Source organism: Centroberyx gerrardi, chromosome 19 (assembly GCF_048128805.1).
Source record: "Centroberyx gerrardi isolate f3 chromosome 19, fCenGer3.hap1.cur.20231027, whole genome shotgun sequence".
In the NCBI taxonomy this organism is placed as follows: Eukaryota; Metazoa; Chordata; class Actinopteri; order Beryciformes; family Berycidae; genus Centroberyx; species Centroberyx gerrardi.
In genome coordinates, this window is record NC_136015.1 from 22188518 (window position 1) to 22209826 (window position 21309).

General features: G+C 46.3%; 1 protein-coding gene across 2 annotated transcripts in view; it reads right to left on the reverse strand.

Moving 5' to 3' along the window:
* Nucleotides 1-13119, reverse strand: part of pvrl2l (PVR cell adhesion molecule related 2 like) — a 253501-nt gene extending 240382 nt beyond the window's left edge. For both annotated transcript variants that reach the window (XM_071911112.2, XM_071911111.2), the window contains exon 1: nt 12804-13119. In XM_071911112.2, the coding sequence (XP_071767213.1) occupies nt 12804-12891 (88 nt within the window). In that variant the 5' untranslated portion in view covers nt 12892-13119. The remainder of the gene's footprint in view (nt 1-12803) is intronic.
* Nucleotides 13120-21309: the final 8190 nt, after the last annotated feature.

Here is a 21309-nt window from a genome sequence, read left to right on the forward strand (position 1 = left end):
TCGTTTTTCCCATCGAGAAATCGCCTTTGAACAGAGCAACACCAGACTCTCTGAATCGCTCGACCAATCAGGCTGCAGGTAAAGACTAATAACTAACTAATCGAGTTTTACTTTCATATCAGCAATCATTTTATTAGAGAATCACTTTTTTCAAATGAGCAAAACTCTTAGTGCTGTACATACTGATTGTGCTGTTGTGTATTCAAGCGTAACGGGCAAATACACCATATTCATCATCATCATCATCATCACCATCATATTAATTCTCCTGACAGTCCTCCTCCCAACATTCAAGGAATTACTGAAGACTTTAAAATATGTCAATTTGAACTGGAATGTTATCAGAAAAGAACTCAAAAGGTAAAATCCGTTGCAGTGGCAGTTGCACTGACATACCAGAGCAATATTTATTTAATCGATTCATCAGTTTTAATGAGATTTTGATATCATATGAGATATTTCAGAGGTTGTAATCACATCTCTGGTGTCAGACAAACTCAGTATGCATTGATCTTCTCAGATGAATATTATCAAGGTGTGAAAGGTCAATTTGGATGATAGCATTTTTGTCTGAAGGGGGGCAATGATGTGGGAGAAGCAATTTTACAGACTTGATGATTAATTTGACCCTTTGATTCGTCAATCAATTGCTTTGGCTGTTTGTTGACTTTCCTTAGTTGGCTTTACTTTCTTCCTCTTTCTTCCATCTATCTTTCTTTTCCCTCCTTCCTTCCTTTGGCCGCCGCTGACTGTGAGGAACAGCTCATTAGCATGCTCCCCCACACACACACACACACACACACACACACACACGCCGCCGCTCATACAGAAGAAAGCCCCATGTCCACCGAAGTTCGATTCCAAACCCATTTAACTTTTCAGTTGTGATTCGGTCCCTTTGTACATTAACAGTCAGACAGCCAGACACTTAAGGCTGAGGCGCCCACAGAGCCGAGAGAAACGGCGTGCTGGGACGGGGAGAAGGCACACATGAAAGACCAGCACACATCTCATTAGCACCCTGTTCTCTCCGTCCAGCCAGCTAACCAGGCAGCGGGCCGGCCCGCCAGTCGGCCACCAGGAAGCCTGCGTGGTGGGAAACGAGAACAAACGGTCAAAGCGTTCCTCCCCCGTCCTCAGAGGCGTCCCTGGGGATTAAGAAATCATCCGTACATTTCTAAAAGCCCGACGCCTGGAAACTGACTCTGGGATGCGGGGTGCAGGGGGGGGGGGGGTTAGAGGTCCCGGGCGTTACGTGTCACTTCCTATTCTCCTATCCTAACTCCTTAAGAAGCAAAGGGAAATTCAAGTTAATGTTTTTTTTTTTTTGCTGTAAGCAGAATCGGCATCATGGTGGGGGCTTGCCACTGGCTCAGTGCAATTTGCTTTCATTGCTATATGGCCTAAAGAGTCTTCACAAAAACACATACAGTGGTAGCAGTGGTGGGCAATATGGCCTGAACTTTATGTCACAACATTTAGTTTTATTCTGGACAGTAACTGTATTTATCACGGTATAAAATATTAAGAACCCTGCAGGAATGGCTGTTTTCCGCCTGGGGTTTCACCAGTGCAGTTACTTTGTCATTTTGTTAATTTATGGGCAATTAAGTATTCTTTTTTAATTAACACTCAACACACACTTTTTGATAAAACTGAAACAAAAAAGTTCACAGTATTGGCACTGACACATTTCATCTCCAGGCGGTAAACAGGTCGCCGGTGCTGCCAGCCGCGGCGAAGCTTGCAGATAGTAATCATTTCCTGTGGAATCTCATCATCTTTGTTCTGCTGGCTTCCTTTGGTCAGAGATTAGGAAACGTAATCGTTCCACTTTCATTTTGACTCCCCTCAAGCTTCGTGACTCAGCTTACGTAAACGAACACGGCGGCCCCTGCCTAAGTGTTTTCACAAGTTTTCCAGCGGCCTCCCCGGTCCTCCTGACTCACCCGGTGCAGACGGCGCGGGGCAGATCTGAACCTGAACATCACAGCTGCTGTTCTGTGGAATGTTTTGCCTTTAATTGGAAAAGTTCACAGTGAAGAGAGACAGGAAGGATGTGGGAGAGAGAGGGAGATGACATGTGTCTGGACTGGATTTTAACCCAGGATGTCGCAGTTTAATGTCTCTCAAGCAACTAGATACCAGACCTTTCCTTGCAACTTTTAACGTCTAAAAACAAGGAGGGAAGGGAGGATTCACACGTCAGAAAGAAAGGAGAGCAGGACCTCTCTCTCTCTCTCTCTCTCTCTCTCTCTCTCTCTTTCCAAAACATCATTTTTCCGAACAGTTCCTCTCGGGGGTGGAGCAGCAGGCCGGCAGTAGCCTACTAAGTCAAGACTTCTACAGCGGCTGCAGCTGCAAATGAATAAAAAGAAGCGAGCCGGTGAAAAGCGCGCCGTGCTTCGGCAGTAATGATTTCTCGGGTTTCGCCACCCCGCGCCACTTGGCTTTGATGCATGTCCCGAGTCACAGGTGAGACAAGGCAGTAGGAGGAGGAAGGCTTTATAGTGAAATAATAAGATATTAGTGTCCAATACTTTAAGGTTAAGAGAACAGAACAGAACAGAAAGTACAGAACAGAAGAGGAGAGGAGAGCCTAAAGGGTCACAGATATCAGAAGAAGTGATGCTTTTTGGTGTGTGTGTGGGTGTGGGTGTGTGTGTGTGTGTGTGTGTGCGCGGTGGGTCTGATTCAGAAGAGCTGAGTTGGTCAGCAGATCTTTTCCAGTCTGTCACAGCCACTCACATCCTCAATCACCACACAGTCCACCATGGCTTTGTCACTGCTAACAGAGGGAGCACGTGTCACACACACACACACACACACACACACACACACACACGTATTGCAGTACACAAGGGGACCTTCCACTGACTACATTCCACTAATCTAATCTTAACCCTGAACCCAAATTCGAACCCTGAAATTGAAGAAGTGAGGACCAGCAAAAATTCCCTCACTCCAAAGGTCTAAAACTCAAAGTGCTTCTCATAAAGAAGACAGCAAAACAAGCACACACTCACACACACACACACACACAGAGAACCACTTTACGACTGGTTCATTGTACTGTTGTAAAATTACTCATGATTACACACTACCGATACTCATCCCAGCAAATTCCACAAGTCTGAATCATTTTAATTGCCAAGCACAATAAATACACAGGCATTTGTCTTGGTGGCAGCGGTGCAGAGACGACTGACCCATGATACAATGACACACACACACACAAGCTACAAGCACAGCAGATCCTCAACGGAAACTATTTACAAGCCCCAATAATCTGCTCTGCACTTTCTTGTTGTGTAATTGAGGAGGACATCTCTTCTTCTTCTCTTAAAAACAACCAAAGTCCCCTCTGGTTGACTGACAGGTTAGCCTGTGCATCAGGAGCAGCCGGGAGGAGACATAATGAAATGCGCTGCAAGTAAAATGCCCACAGGGCCTATAGAGGAGCGCCAAGCAATATCACAAGTCATTTGACAATGATATGCTATTAAAGAAGAAAATAGAAAATCCTGCCTTTGAAAGAGCTCTGTAATTCTATCATGCATATGAAAACGTTCATCGAGTTGCCAAAAGTCTGTCCGCATCTGAATCTGTCTCGCATACCGAATAGTTCCATGTCAAAAGAACATCCTTTTGTGTCCAATTTTTTTTTTTTTTCGAAATTTATGAGCGAAAATCCACTCCCTGAATTAGCTGAATAGAGAAGTGACCTCTGGCCCCCCGGAGCGGAGAGAGGAAAGACAGGAGTTAAGAGAGGAGAGGAGCGAGGGCGGCGCGGTGTCAAGATAGACAGAGAAAGAAAGACGGAAAGACAAAGCGAGGCTGCGCAGCTGTCAGAGTGAATTTCTCAATCAACCGCTGAATTAACTGAGGGACGGGGAAGCAATTAATCAGGGTTAGCACGGGCCACAGGGAGAGAGGGGGGGTGACGGGGGGACGGGACCTCTCCTGTCTTCTTCTGCACATCTTCGTTTTGTGAGGGGTTTTTATTGTGTGTCTGTGTTTTTATGTCTGTGTGTACATGTGAGTATGCTAAAGGATAATACCGGTGTTTTTTAAGTTTGTCCCAATCGTCTTGCTCCTCTCCTTTCCATTCTTCCTCGTTTTTCTGCACACAGTCAGCATAGTTGGAGACATCAGGCTCGTTTTTCTCCCTTCAGAAGAAGACATTTGCCGCCGTTCATTCTTACACAGCATGAGAAACAACGGGGGAATCCATCACCGTAAACATGAAGCCTTCATTTGATTTTGTCCATTTCTGTTTTATTGTTGTGTGTTACTTTAATGTGCCGGCGTGGAGTGTTTTCATATCGGTGTGCGCATTCAGAGGCCTCTCACTGGACCAGAGAACACTTCGGGATCTTTGATTGGACGGTGGACAGAGCGCGTGTCACAACATAAACACAGGAAGCATATAGGCTCGATTTTCCACCAATCGCTCGCTGACATCCTTTGCGATTACGCTCTGCTTGCTGTCAATCACCTGACACCGACAAGAAGACACGGACGTAATCCCTCAAAAGCATGTCGGCTTACAACCTTCACTGTCACACCCGTGTCTTCTTGTTTCGGGGCGTCTTTGTTAGGCGGGACAGCAGTTCATTTCAAGTGAGGGAGTTTACCCTTCAAAACCGACGGAAAACAAGTGAATCTAATTACTTACAGCGTGCATTGCAAAATGATTGGGGGAAATGTAAACTAGAAGTAGACAGATGTAAATGGGCTATTACTGTAAATGGCACTGGTATTCTGCTTCAGTGTGTGTGTGTGTGTGTGAGTTGCATAGAAATGTGCTGCTGTGTAAACCACAGTCGCTGCTAAACAGGGGAGGGGGAGAGATGTTAGCTCGCGTTATGCTAATGAGAGACAAAACTGTCAGCGCGGATGCAGAGAGTCAAGACGGTCGCCACTGCAGACACACACACACACACACACACACACACACACACACACACACACACAGGCACAGGCACAGGGGATTCAGGCGGTTTAGACAATGATATTGAAGCAGCCAGGTTTCACACAGACAGAGGTGAGACAGGAGCCAAGCTATTATCCCACACACAAATCCACGTCTTTAGCCCCTGTTTCATTTTAACATTTCATCAATAAAGCAGAGAGGGGTGGGCTCTCTCTCCCTCTCTCTCTCCCTCTCTCTCTCCCTCTCTCCCTCTCTCTCTCCCCCTCTCTGCTAGCTACTTGCTGACCTCTACAACTTGTTGCTAACAGTCTCCAGGCTCCGCGGAGCAGGCTGGTTATTTATGGAGGGGAAGCGGGGCCGGATCGATGCTCTCTGTATACACACTGTGCTATTCATTCCCAGTTCCATTTGCATTCAGCGAGGCGCTGCGCTTCTGCATTCACTCCAAATAGGTAAATTGTTTTTCTCAACACAGGTGAGTAAAGACTCTCCACGGTTTCCACGGTTTGTTTCAGTGTTTGTTATGAAACTTGGATAAGGAAGAGCTAGTTAGCATTTTTGCAGTACAATAGTGAACCAGCCTGCTTAATGCTAGAAAACCCCGATGTAGTTTTGGAGGTCTAAGAGAAGGCCAAGCCGTCTGAAGAGGGTCAATACAACTGTTACTTAGGGATGGGATGATATATCGAAATTCAATATATCACAGTACAAAATGCGTATTGTGGGGCAGAAAAATGAATCGTGTTATCAGCTATGTTATTCTGCTGTAGTAATCACAAATGAGACGCTTAACCATCATAGTTTCACAAGCTCTCCATTTAAATTATATTATTTGAACTTTGTAAAGACATTTTGAAATTGTTGTTTACATTCTAGCGAGCCAATGCCATCGCTAGAAAGATCTGTGGATCAGAAATAAACATAATTCTGCTCAGACTTTTATTTATTACATGATATCCTGAACCCCCATATCGCGTATCGAACCGTATCGTGAGATAAGCAGATCGTCCCGTCCCTGCTTTTATTTTCCTGTGCGATTTTGAAAGTCTGACATCGCTGCTTCGTACAGAAACTCACGGAGAGACATTTTGAAAACAGAGATGTTTCACTGCTACAGTTCAAGAACAGCAGTCAGTTGACAGTGGCTTGGCCTTTCTAGTGGTAACACTTGAACCAGGGCAGAAAATTAACTTTCCTGCTCACTGGTCACAGTGGCTGGTATATCCACACACAAAAAAAAAAAAAACAAGCCTTCACTATTCTACCAGCCACCTAGATTTCCAGAACAGAATAGGACCAGATGGCAGATAAAGTAGCTTCATTTAGCAGCCACTGCTAAACTTTATCAGTATTTAGCGGGAGGCTGGTGGCATTTCCCCACCCTGTCCTCTCAGTAACAAAAACTATTAGTGTTTAGGGCCAATAGCAGGAAACTGTGACAAGGCTAAAGTCTCTATAATGATACAAGTGAAGAAAACAATGTTACTGCGGTTATTAATTGCCCACATGGGTGCGACTGCAAATGTCAAGAATTCACATCACAGCCTGACCTACCGCTGCACTCCCACACAGACGGTGAACGCCATTTCCAGTTTGTCACCCGCAAACTATATCTGGAGAGGAAACAGTGACTGAACAGGAGGGGGAGGGGGAGGAGGGGGAAGGGGAAGGGGGAGGAGGATGGACGCTCCTGCGGTCGGCGGTATGGGTGAGCTCAGGACAGACTGGGAGACACAGCACAGCACCGCACCGCACGGGGACTTTTGTCTAAACATTTTCACACTTTGAATTTTTTCCCCTCTCTCTTACCCCCCTCTCGCTCCCTCTCTCTCTCTAAACAATGAGGCCCAGAAGAGCGGAGGGCGGTGGAGGGGAGGGGAGGGGAGAGGAGGGAAGAGGGGGGGGGGAGCTGGAACCCTTTTTAATTCACCAAAAGCTGCTCCAACAAAAGGGCCCCCGCTCGGGAGCCGCCGCGGAGCGCCAGCCAGCCAGCCAGGCCGGCTGAAAATAGGGTCGTGAGCAAAAGAATGAGAGCGAGCGAGACTGCGAGAGAGAGGAGTGAATGAGAATGAGAGTGAGGGGAGAAAGAATGAGCGAATAAAAGAATGAAGAAAAAAAATGAAAGACTGGGCTGGCTTTGAAAGGCTGGCTGGAATTTTTCTTTACTCTGCATGTAGGTAAAAGTCAAACGGGGGGGGGAGAGAGGGTGGTGACATTGATCATTTTGTTTGTGTGTGTGTGTGTGTGTGTGTCTGCACTCGACGCGATCTGCAAAGTCATTCAGGCTGCGGCGAGCGCTGACTGGACCCTGAAAGCTGAAAGCGAAACCTTCCTCTAACCAGCCTTGGACGGGCTCTGTTGTGATTCATGGCCTTGTTCCTGTTGCTGCGCTCTGTAATCCCTCTTCCCTCTGACACCTGTTTGCTGAGGAAGTCGCTAAGGAATGCCACGGCGTTATTCCTAGAAGTGTGATCGGGAATCCCGCTTAGTAACCGGTTTCCTCAAAACTGGGACGGGGGGGGGGGGGGGGGGGGGGACTGCTGACCGAGCGCAGACACATGCTTGTTTCTGTGTGACGAATTAAAAACGACTTGCTTTGAGTGTGGATGGAGCTCGGCAAGCCGGACTGATGTAGCCTCTTGCAACAGCCGAGAGTCTAACCTCTTCCCCCCAATTACAGCCGGCTCTTTTAAGGGTTCGCACAAAGGAACACACACACACACACACACACAAGCGGTCGAACACAACAAAGGGATGTGAAATTGTTCTGTCCACAAAAGCCGTATCCATGACAACCGGTTCCAAATCTCCCCGGAGTGACCTGCCAAGCCAAACCTGCGGCCACTAACCCTCCTGAGGGGGGGCGACGGCGTCAAACTTCCTGCCGTAAATCGACAGAAACATTACGCAACACGCTGCAACACGATCCCTTACTTAGTAGTCCACTCTCCATCCGCCCTCAAAGAATTGTGGGAAGTCATTAACATTTTAGCCCTTGATCGATAACAAAATCCAGAGGCATAAATAACAAAAACGAATGGTAAACATTAACACGGGGAAACGAATCACCGAATGCAACGTGATGCAACGCGATTCCTTCGACTGATCAATGAAAAGGCCGTAATTAAGAGGCGAGCGTGTTCTCCCGAGGCGGCAGGTCTTAATGTTTGTGCCGCTCCAGGTGAGAATCACCTCCTCGCCGCTCTGCAGGCACATTACGGCCCCAACAATGACAAACAAATTGGCTTAACACAAACAGCAGCCGTCATTACTATGCGGCGTGTGTCGGGGTGAGTCATTAATAAGCCCTCAATAAGCATCAACCGTCTGTTCTCGAGGGGGAGGGGGGCGGGGGGGGATGATGATCGCCGGCGGTTCAGTCCGGGGCCAACGTGCCTCAAGCTGCGGGTCGAGACCCCGCAAACCGCTCACTCACTCCCCACATCACAGCAGCGCGCTTTAATGTACCTGCAGGGTCTTGCCGTAAAAGGCTTAATTCTTGCTTAATCCGCTCATTAAATAAGCGTTAACACATTCAGCATTAATGCTTTCTTTCACCTCGCTTTTAATTCACGTCCAGGATTATTGTTTATCTCGCTGCCGTTTATTTATTGTTTCATTTTTGGGAAAGTGCCGCACAAGTGAAGTTAATTTTATGAATGCACTCGACGTGGGAAGCCCCGGCTCCCCTCGCACCAACTGTGGAGGGCTGGGACTCCGATCTGTTGGCACCGCAGCAACAAACGAGCACACAACCAAGAGAAAGCCATTATTTTATCAGCTAAAACAGCATTAAACCGCCCCAAAGAGGCTCGAGCAAAGCATCCAGCTGCTCGACACAGTCATTGACATTTCAACTCAGTGATGAAGCCTATGATCAACTCTCAAGGCAATAATCATGACCCCACCCCCCCCACCACCACCACCACCACCACCACCACCACCTTCTCCAGACACACTCATTGACATTTTAGTCTATCTGCTATCAACCTCAAGGGGCCTGGAGCCTCTACGCAGCACAGACTGTTTAGAGCGATGGTGGGAGTTCACAGTGGGTTGATTGTGTGGGGCTGCGAGAACATTTATGCAAAGTGAAAAAAAAATCTGTTTCATATATTAAATTTTTTTTTTTACCATTTTTAATCCTAGTGCCCTTTTCTTGTGAAATAATGGATATTTGCAGCGTCTAGGCTTGTTCCAACAATTCTTGTTCCAACAATTAATCTAATAAAATATCCCAGAAAGAGAAAATAAAAAACCACCACGCTGCTGCCCAGTGGCCAAAAGTCACAGACTTGTACTGGGCAGCTCCCAGATGGATGTGTGGAACTGTATGAATGTTTGGCAGGGCTTTGCAGAAAAGGCGAGCGTGCTCAGATTGATAATTGCGATAATATAGATGAATAATTCTCTACATTTAAAATTCAGCACGTACTACAAGAGGAAGTTTCTATTGATATTGACATCAATCTCTTCGCCCCCCCCCCCCGTCCCCCCTCTACAGGGTCAGCTCAGGATTCAGTGTCTTGCTCAAAGGCACTCCAGCAGGGCGGACGCTCGCTGCAAGGCCTTCTGGGTAAAGTCTCCCCTCATCACCTCCGCTGCCCTCCTTCCTTTCGGCTCCCGTACGGAGGGGACGAGCTCGCCTTCGTATCGGAGCCGCTACGCCGGCTACACAAATATGCAAACAACAAACAGCTTCGTGACGCAATGCGCGGCTGGCGATGAGTCATTAATAGGAGCTCTCGATAATCAGGCCTCGCCGCTCTCAGGGCGATAATCATCGGCCGCCTGCTCTCCAAGTGATAAGCTAATCAGCCCTTCGTCTCCACCGAGCCGTCGAGGGGACTCATCATCACTGACATTTCAGCACAGAATCAAGCCTATGGAGATGAGCGGGGGGGGGGGGGGGGGGGGGTACCTGAAGTGACTTAATTATCATTGCTGTGGAATGATATCCTTGTGACTCTATTATGGCATTTTTCTGTTTTTAAACCTGCAATAAGCGATATCAGACCTTCCTGAAACTACCGTGTGCTATGTGGAGATTTTCATTGAGACATAATGATATGAACCAACATCCACACAGCAGCCAGCTGTGTTGCTGTTCTTACCTCTTTTCTAAAGCTTGTTGTCGAATTACGCTGCGGAACGAAGCTCCTCCCACTTCATTCAGTAGGTTTTCATGTTTTTTAAAATGAGCTTATCTCCTCCCTCGCGGCGCTCCCCCCCTCCCATCCCTGAAAAAAATCTTGTAACGGCGGAATTGATGAAACGAGCGAGTAAACTTGTTCAACTAGTAAACTTGTTCAACTAGTAAACTTTCCGACCTGCCTCTTCACTTGTCATTGTGGGACATGTAACCTTCAGCGGGACAAAGATCTGGCAAAGTGAGACTAGTAACCGGTGAGACTTCTCAGTTTATCCTTCCGTTTGTCCTTCGTAGGCCTCCGTAGTGCAGTGGCGTTGCTGTGTGTTATTTACAAATGTGTTGCGATTTCTGTCGCCCTCTAGTGGTCGGACAATTTTGCTTATTGCAGCTTTAAATCGAAGGTTAACTTCTGATTCACTGTTGCGCTCAGTTTAAAAAACTGAGCTGTCATCGTTCTCCAGACACGACGACCCCGTCTTGAACCGCTTCCTGAAAACCTGCCTTTTTTTTATACGTCGGCAGTCTGGGAAAATCAAGCTTATTCTACTGTGGAGTTCGACGCAAGTGACTGCGGGTAAGAGCGCTGGCTAAGTACCTGAAGTGTGAGTGTAGAGGTTTCCACCTGACAAGAGCGTTATGTTGTTTCACATTCAAATTAATTCATAACCTGTGGGGTTTCTGTCACGACGATCTGACGCCTTTTAAACAATATAGGCCCGGTGTAGCGGAGTCCCAACTGAGTATCTGTCAGCCTCACACCAACCTGTGTTGCATGGCTTGCAGCACTGGGGTCTACAGCACTATTGTCCTCATTTTTGTGCTATTGTACTCTTTTTTTTTTACTCACGGCTTACATTGTTCCAATTATGTATGGAGAGCAGGAATTTCCTTACAAAGCAAATTCCAATCAAGATTAAATCTTACCCCTGCCGTGTACGCTATGTAAAATCACGGTTCATGAATTTAAAGTGGTCTGATTCACACAGCGCTGCCGATTACGCAACAGATGCCACAGCAAAACGTAAAGTGGAGGCTTTGCGGCTCGCTGCCCTGAAATAACTTGTCCTCCCGTTTGCTTTGATCTCAGAAGCGGGTCTCCAAGGCGTGTCAGCGCAGGAGACAACGCATCTCCGGGCTCCATAATGACCCATCTTCTTCTTCGTTGGTGACAATTTGGGGACAGCTCTGACAGATTATACTGGTTACACCCAGGTGAAAACAACAGGCTGACAGATTCATGCTGACAGAGCCGGCTCACCGATTTTCACGCCGATCACTGTATCCCAACTGCCTGCTGGTATTAATTTTGTAGTTGGTCCCTAACAAAAAACAGTAGAAGGGTCCAATAGGGACTTACAGTGTGGGACTTACTGGTGTTACTCAATTTATAGTAACCTTATAATAGTTTATGATATTTTCATCTCCCAAAGTATCACTATAATATTCCTATAAGGACTTTTAGTGCATCTATGGCCCTCACTAGTCAGTTTATCGAGACCTTATCATACTTTATGGTGTTATCACCTATGGTATCCCTATAATATTCCTATACTACTCCTTTAAGGATCTGTGTCGCTCAATTGTGAGTTTAAAGTAACCTTATTTATGCCATTTTAATCTCCTAAAGTATCACTAGAATACTCCTATGGAGATTTATAGTATGTCTATGGTTCTCGTTAGCCAGTTTATGGAGACTGTAATTACTAGTGTTTTTATCACCTATGGTATCACTATAATATTCCTATGGGGACTTGTAATGCGGCTGTACTCAATAGCACCTTTATCACCATCATAATGTATGGTAATTTATCTCCTAAGGCAGTGCTTCTCAATCCTGGTCCTTGAGTATCCTACAGCCCCGCTGGTTTTCTGTGTTAGCTGGTAGTTGATCACATTCACCTGGTGTAATCTGGGCTGAATGAGACCTGGGACAGGGGAATGTAATCAATTACCTGGTAATATAGAAAACCAGCAGGGTTGTGGCGCTCCAGGACCAGGATCCACTCTCCTGCTGTGCTGTTCTGCTGTGTGATATTTGCATAATATCCTCCTGAAATTCATTATAGGATTATAGTTTTCATTCAGAAGGGCTCCTGGTAAAATAACAGTCAGTGTTGAAGGGCCACCTGATACCAGGGGCCCAGTCAGATTACAGCCCTCATTTCCTGCCGCGACTGCGTTTTCCCATCAGCACCCTGTTGCTCCGTAGAACGACGGACCAATTTCTCCCTTTACTCACTAGTGAATGGTTATGAATCAGACGTGTGATTGCGCCCATTTCCTCTCGACGCTTTCCCCACAGGTAAACAGAGATTACAGGTCATCCGTGTTGGAAGGGTTTGCGGAGGCTCAGGGCGGATTAGGTGGCCGTTTCCTTAACAGTCACACCTGCCGTCTGGAATTAGAAAATAAACCCAGGAGAGCCACACCTTGCATACGAACACAGCGAAACGAAACTCCACACATACACACGCCGCTCCGTGTGCTTGGGCAATAAACTTTCACAACAGGTCCTCCAGTCCAGCAAACACCCACCGAGGAGGGACCGAGGCACGCCAGTCATGAACATGCAGCCCTCCCGGGACGCGGCGGCGCGGCCGGACCCGTAATCTGGACGCATGGGAACGTGACTGGAAGAATCGGGAACAAGAGAGGTATCCCCCCCCCCCCCTCCCGATACGGCTTATCAGACACGGCTCGGTTTGTTTCCCTTACCTTGAATTGTGAGAAGTATCGCGGCCGCCACCAACCAAGTGCTTTTCACCGGTGAGACGGGGCAGCGCGCTGCGTAATCTCTCGCCATTCTTCCAAACAGGAGACAAGGTGGACGTAAATATCCACAACAGCGCTGTGCGGGGAACCGGGCTCCAAAGTATTCCTTCACCGATCCGCCAGTAAACTTCTGTTGGTGCGGGTTCAGTTCAGACCGCCTGGGTTGACAGCAGCCAAGTTGCGGCTGCCTTTTTCTGTGGGTGAGTGTGTGTGTGTGCGTGTGTGTGTTTTCCCCCCCTCTCCAGTCCGGACCGTGTTGTTTTTTCCTCTGAGTCTGGTAATGACACAGGAACAGTCAAACCCCTCCCCGCGCGGGGCGGACGCAGTGCGCACAGGTACGGCTGGTATGTGGTGCGTCTTGGCCACGGTGACCGGAGCGAAATGGAAACAAAGTGGGAATGGAGCGAGAGAGAGAGAGAGAGAGAGAGAGAGAGGCTGAGAGTCGGTGGTGCTCAGTCGGTCTGGTGCAGAAAGCTGACTGGGGATAGCAGAGTGATGTCAGCAGAGCGTCACCAAGAGGAACTTAGACCGTAGTACTGATCCATTGGAGCTGTAGTAATCCTATGGTGCATTTTAGAGGGATACTATAGAAATATCATACAACTATAAACAGTGGAAACGTGTTCTCAAGGCTCAGGGTGTGTTCTACTGACCCCTGCTGTGCGCGCGCGTGTGTGTGTGTGTGTGTGTGTGTGTGTGTGTGTCTCCCACTTTGTATAGGCATGAGACTGCTGAAACTGGAAGAACCTGAACATTACACTACCTTACAGCTATAGTAATCCTATGGTACATTTTACAAGGATATTATAGAAATATCATACATGTTCTGAAGGCTCAAGGTGTGTTCTACTGACCCCTGCTGTGTGTGTGTGTGTGTGTTTTTAATGTGTATAAAGTTGGAGGAACTTAATTACTGATCCTATGGTACATTATAGGAGGATACTATAGAAATATCACAACAAAACTATAAGGGAGGCAGTGGACACCTCGTCCTCTGAAGGCTTAGGGTGTATTCTACTGGCCCCTGCGTGTGTGTGTGTGTGTGTGTGTGTGTGTGTGTGTCTGCTGTGCATGGGCATGAGATGGCTGAAGCTGGAGAAACTTAATCCCTATACTGTAACCTTAGAACTGTAATATGTAATCCTATCATACACGTACTACACAAGGATAATACAGAAATATTACAACAAAACTATAAGTCCCTGTAGGAATATTATAGAGAAAAAAAGACCATAAAGTCACCATAAACTCACAATTGAGTCCCATCAGGTATGTAGTGGAGACTAAACCCACCTATTTATCACCCGCCTTTATATCAGCAGAATAGAGTTTACCCACCTTTTTGTTGATGTAAATCTTTATGTTATAACATTCCTAGTATAGTTAATAGTAAATGGTATCAAACAGATGTAAGTTATTTGAAGATTGGGGTTTTCAAGGTGGAAAAAGGAATATATGACTCTTTTCTGAAAGAATATCTGCTTTTTGCTTATCTTGGTGGTTATTTACCACTTCACTGAGTTCCATAGAAACGCTACAAGACCTCCACTAACAGAGAAGCTGTGAATAATATTCATTTCTGTGTTTTTTTTTTTTTCAAAAGATTTTTGAATAACTTTTATACCTCCCCCTGACATATCCATGTGATGATGTACCTGCTTTATTAGACCAAGAAAGAAAAAAAAAAAAGTTGAGGGAACTTGCAGACAAGAAATTGCACACATAAATTCAGGTTTGCAGCACGCAAGGAAAAGCCTGGGGGGGGATGAGTCTGTCAGACGGATGCTGTCTTCCTCTGTGTTGTCCCCTCCACAGAAAACAGCGATGCGGAGAGTTTTTAAAGAGCTAAACCCTTTCAAACACGGAGAAGTTGGAGGGAATTAAATAAACCCCTCCCTCATACACAGAAAGGATGCTCTCCCGTCTGTTCGGGACGATAAGAGAGCTGCTTTGAAATACAGCAGCATTTGGGTTTCTGTTTAAATAAGTAATAGAGTCAAATCTACTGAGAGCATTCTGACTTTGTGCAGACCAACACATTGTAAAAGTCGGGTCACTCGGCTGTGTGAGCGGGCTGGTTCGAGCCAGAAGACACGCCTAAACACTTCTTTGACTAGTAATCTCATCATTAATATTAACATGATGTAAGATCCTATAGCAGTATTGGTATTCGTCTTCCCCTCCAGCTCCAGCAGGCCTATACAACCCTCCATCTTCCAAACCCAGCCATCACTCCCTTCATCTCACAGAGAAAATAACCGACTGCCTGGTTCCAGCTGTAAAATTCTCAGTGTAATGCTCTCACTGCCAGGGTGCCGCGATTTTGCTTTGAGGCAAACCAAACAACCACCTATTTCATTGTGGAAAATCGATATAAGCAGCAGCAGCAGCAGCAGCCACCTCCCTCTCTCTCCCCTTTCCCCTTCTCCACCTTTACAATTCAAAACATTTCACTAGATTTCACTGACAAATCGCACATGACTGCCTCAGGACAGCCTGCCTCTAAAAGGTTCCCCGTGCTGCTTCCACCATTTTGCCGGGTGGCAGACCCGGCCGCCCACCTCTCCATTATCACCTCATTAGCGGGCTGCAAACTGGCCCACCCTCCATTTTGGCTCCAGCCTCAATCAGCCCATTAATCACAGAAGTGCAGGGGAAACCTTCTGTCCTCTGAAGGCTCGCGATGTATTCTGCCGGCCCCTGCCGCGTGTGCATGTGTATGTTTGTGTGCATGTGTGTGTGTGAGAGCATGTGTGTGTGTGCGTCCCTGCTGTGTATGGGCATGCTGCTGCATACAAATGATCCGGCTACAGCCTGCCATCTGTTGACAGCTTAATGTAACTGCTGCCACACCACACACAACATGTTCATGATGCTCTATCTATCTATCTATCTATCTATCTATCTACCTATATATCTACCTTCCTTCCTTCCTTCCATCCTTCCTTCCTTCCTTCCTTCCTTCATCTGAACAGCGTGTGTGATCCAAAAATGTAATTCAAGGTTAATCACAGTAAAAGAATAGATACTTGTAACAGGGGCAATCACACCTACATTTTGTTTTCTTTGGTCCGAACCAGAGAGGAAAAGTTTGCTCTTTTGCATTTGGTTTGTTTAGGTTCAAACTGCCCGATTACAAGTGAACCAGGGCTTGTAAACAAAAGTCACATGACTCACAAGTAGCTTGTTCATTGGACAGAGTTTTGGTCACCTGTCCTCCTGCCAGGTTAGAGATTTTGGCAGCAGAGAAAGTCAAAACAAATCTGATTCCAGTTCCTGTAACTTTAGCTGAGCATGATGGACTTGTCTGGTGTTCATACTAGTTAACAACACATGAAGAAATAGCTGAATATGAGCAGGAGTCCAGACTGCAGTTTGCCCACAGTTCATTTTGTTCTGCTAGGCTTTCCAACCATGAAGAACTGCTGGCTGTCAGATGTCAACATCCGTCTCCTTCTACCCACAAACCTTTGTGTTTTGGGGTTGTTTCTTGTAGTTGGTTGGACTTTGACTCTCACTCATAATGAACCGCACCACAGTTCTCTTGTTTGAGGACTGAGACTCGCATTTTCAGGCGTCTGGGTGCCGTTATCTGGTGACACCAGAGTTCAAATGACATTGCTCTCAACTGGCCAAACAAAACAAAATAAAGCGTTTGAGTGAACCGCTCCGAACATGCTTGGTGTGAACGTACCCTAAAAAATTGTTTTTCAGAAGTTTGATGGTGTATTTGCAAATGTTTTGAAAGTGACCTGCAGAAAACCTGGTTCATTTTCCCATTGACTGACAAGCATTTCTCACATTTTGCAATCTCTTCTATAGGTTGGGCCGGTCACAGGTTCATGAAACACGAGAATCAGAGCAACTGGCAAGACTTTACATGAGATTTTGCTGCAGCTGAAATGGTATGCTTATTATTCATGCACGACCCTTTCAAATAAACCAAAAAAATGAAACAAACTGTGTATATTTGAAACCATCACACGACTGGCAGATAATCTCTTTTGGCAATGAAATGCAAAAAGGCCACATAAATGCAGTTTGGGGGAATTTGTGCGACATAAATAATGAGTAAGCGCTGGCTGGCGGCCTGTTTGGCCCTGTGGTAGAAACCGAGCTAATGAATTCCTCCTGCTGTAATGATGCTTTAAACACACTCACAATCACTTTATTTGCCAAGAGCAATAAATATATATATATACAGGAATTTGTCTTGGTCACTTTGATGCAGAGACACGCAGTGTACTGGCTATTTACACACTTTCCCAGCACTTATATGTAAATATATACAGACACACATGGTACAAGGACAACAGGACCTTCTTTACAATGCAAAACGAAGGAGAAAACATACAGTAGACGGATTATACTTGAACTATCTATCCATCTATCTATCTATCTAGAGGAATGGGCAGGCGTATTGCAATTTTCCTTCATATATCCCCTAAAAGTCAGCAAGGCTTTGAATAATTCGGGCAATAATTCATGCCTCAGCACTTCATGCTCCCTCAACCTGGGGGCGGTGGTAGTTTAGACATTAGAGAACTGAGCTTGTGATCAGCTTTGAATCCCAAAAGCAGTTTGGAAAATCTTGGCGAGGGAAAATAAATAATTCAGGCTCTCCTCTCGATCGTAAACGGCTGTCGAGGGGCCGCTGAGCCAGGCAGGGAACCCCCAGACTGCATGGAGCTGACAGCGGAGGACTGGGGTTGGACTGGAGGACTCCCAGGTGAGAATATGTGTATGAATCTGACTCAGCAAAGACTTGAAAGAAAGCCTTCCTGTAGATGTTTGGTTTGGTGCGTCCAGCTTGATGCCGTCCTGTCACACACACACACACACACACACAAATCATCTGTCCATCTGTATTCATCCTTTGCCTTCTATTGAGATTGGACTGGGCTGTCCTTCTGGCCTTGGCTCTTCAATCACCTCTCCTCTCACCTCTCCCCCTCCCTCATCCCTCCTTCCCTCCTCATCTCCCCCTCCTCCCTCCCCCTCTGTTCCTCCCTCTATCATTCCAGAGAGCAATATAAATCAGCTCGTTCCTCTGTGACAGCCAGCCAGCCTGGACACCCACTGAGTTATTTACTTCAATATGCTTCAGGTCCACTGTTGGTGCCACACAAACCTGCAGGAACGCTAACACAGACAGATCCACATGCATGCTAAACACACACGCCTACACATACATACTGTACCTATATGCACACACACACACACACACACACACACACACAAACACAATCTGTTTAGTTGCATTAGAAAAGACCTGGAAGCAGGTCTGTGAGAGCTTTCTCGCTTATTATTTTCTCAACAACCAGCCCATGAATTTTATATGTGGCACTCCCATTGCTCTGTTATCCTCACCTCATTCTTATAGTGGGCTATAAGCCAGCGGGGGCACGCATGCACACACACACGCACACACACACACACACAAATACACACACACACACACACATGGCTGGTATGTTTGATTTGTGTGGTGGATATAGATTGGTATGTTTTTATAGGGGAAGAGAATTGGGGGAGTGGGGGGGGGTGCATGGTCCAAGAACAGGGGGAGGGTGTGTGTGTGTGTGTGTGTGGGGGGGGGGGGGGGGGGGGGGGGGGGGGGGTATGCCTGGTTGCAAGCTAATCTTTCAATCTATAAACACAGAGGAACAGAGGGCAAGAGGTGCCTGTCAATCACTATAAGGACTCCACACTGAGGTTACCCAGGTTATGTTTTTTTGTTGGTTTTTTTGGCGTGGGGGGGGGGTTACAAGAGGGAGTCAACAGAGACCAAATGCACCCTGAAAATGGCCTTCTTTCTCCAAGGAATCGAAAATTCTGTCGATATCTACTCCCGGCCACGTCAGTCGAAACTCCTTTGAAGCTCGTGTGAAAACCAAACCCGCTGCGAGTTCAGCCCCCGTCCTTCTTCCAAACCAGCCTTCATCCAAACCAGCCATCTTTTTACAGCTCCAAAAAAAGCATAAATTGTCCATCAAATTCCTCCAAACAGCTTGTGCAGCATAATCCAAGTTGTTTTGTAGCCAAACTGCGCCACGGTAACAAATACAGTCTCTCAACTTCCGCCAGAGCTGTTTGTGCGAGCTGTTTGGAGACATTTGACGGACATTTTATGTGTATTTTTGGAGCTGTAACAAGTTGGCTCCGTTAACTTCAATAGTTTGGGAGAAGGCTGAGACTGAACAACTCGCTGTGCTGGTGGTCCTTCAAACTTCAGTGGAGTTTCGACTGGCATGACAGCAGATAATGACTGAATTTTCATTTTGGGGTGAACTATACCTTTAAGATTATTTTGCAGCATTTCGGCATCGATTGGAGAGTATACGGGGGAGCATAGCAGGATGTGGCAGGATGGTGGGAAGGATGGTATATTTCAAACCCACAACATATTAAGTGAATGTGCTGTGCCAAGAGAAATGTTTTTTTGAGTTGAGAGTTGATCTCTTTCATGTTCCCTGGTTTAATGCTGCCTTCAAGTCCTCCTGGTAAGCTCCTAGTTCAGACTTCAGAAGTGGTAAATACGACGTGTCACGCATTCAAGTGCTTTTGGTTGGAAGGACAGCTTCCCTAGGCAACATTAGTCAACTGTAGGCTGGGAGTCTCTTATCAACAACAAGACATTTATGCGCAAAAAAAAAAATGTGCCAACTAAAAAGTTAAGTAAAGTTTAAATATACCAGTATACCATATCTATCACTGAGGTAGAATGCTAAACATTAACATGAAATAATGAAACACGTCGCATGTTCAGGAGAGCAGAACTCAATATACAGAAATACAGGATATACAGCAAATGAATGAAAAATGAAATGAATACAGTGTCAGATGTGCAAACAGATCAAGCTGTCATGCAGAACTCATGCCCTCTATTTTGAGATCGATTGGAAAATTGGTTGTGTTAAATCAGCTAGGCGTGTGTATGTGTAAATAACACTATATGAGGCGAGAGTGTGAGCTGCCGACAGTATGGCGGTCGGTTATCAAAGTCACATATGAATCAGACCTGGGAGAAAAGATTGCAAATAACTCTTGTGGTTTATTTGAACCTGTCTGGAGTGATAGGTGACACATACATGAGTGCCAGAGAAGCAGGGAAGTTTGAATGTTGGCAGCCAACACAATAATGGACTTTAAAAAACTTTCTGTTACTTATTTTCCTTTGTGGCAAATCCCTCCCATCTGGTACTCCAAGCAGGCTACAACAAATTTGAAGAATTATTTGCAAATGGCTTGGCTGAGAAAAGTTGGAAGTTTTTGGCGGACATCAACAACAGATCAATCAACAGATTTTCACGCTTCCTTGCTTCCTTACCGGTGTGATTTTGTTTCATGAACAATAGTTCTGCCTGACAAGTGCAAAACGGATGAGAAGTTGATTCCAGCCATTCAAAGCCTCCCAGTTCTCTACGGCTTTTATCTGAAAGACCACAGGAATAAATGTCTCAAAAACAAGTTCTGAAGTTTTGTTGTTTTCTGTTTATTTTCGATCGATGCTACCTAATGTATGCTTGCTTGCAGGCTGCGTTAACTCATCAAACGATTTTATGTTATGAGAAGCAATATCAAAGCGGCAAAAAAATACAGGATTTGTCTGTTCAACCCTTTGTAGCTGCAGACCGCTACATAGATGCAGTCAGAGCCTCTGGCCCCGCCCACAAGCTGTCAGAATAGAGCGACCCATCAGAGTGAGAGTGGAGGCTTTGTCTCGTTAGTGAAGAAGACGGTGAAGAAGGAGAAGAAAATGGAAGAGGTACAGTCATCAGGAGCACATGTGGAAACTCCCAGTCCTCTAAAGGAGAGTGAGCTCAGCTATGTGGGAAGGAAAAACCTTCTGGGGTGTTTTTTTGAAAGTCTCAGAGAGCGAGACGTCACACTTTAAAACTTTTCCCCCCCCAAAAAAAGTTTAATCGGAAATGGGCAAGTGCTTACCTTCCCCCGCAGGATTTTTTCTGTTTATTAAAAGCTGCACCTCTGCAGCAGTCGGCTGAGCACGAACCCTTCAGTCACTCAGGGAACAACATTGTGGAATGAAACCAGACACCAGGCACCAGAGAGAGGCAGAATAAATTGCAGGGGGGCAGAATGAGAAGTCTTCGCATAAACAGCACAACAATATGCATGTGATGGCTGGCGCGGGGCATGATGCAGTCGCGCGCCGCAACGGGCTGATTGACGGATTGTTTTCATTGAAGCGCCATGCCACCACGCTGTGTTTATCGGCTTAAAAGGTACTTCTTAAAGCGAGACCCCAGCCGCGCGCAGCGGGCGCTCGCCAGAAATCCCCCCCTTCCATTCCACAGCGCGAAACATCAGATTGAACAGAACGAAGACGGCGCAAGTCGATCAGTCAAACTCAGCCGAGGGTGAAGTGGAGGTCCGGCCTTATCGCGGCCCAACATCTAGCCTGGCCGGGAATGCGGGTTAAAAGGAA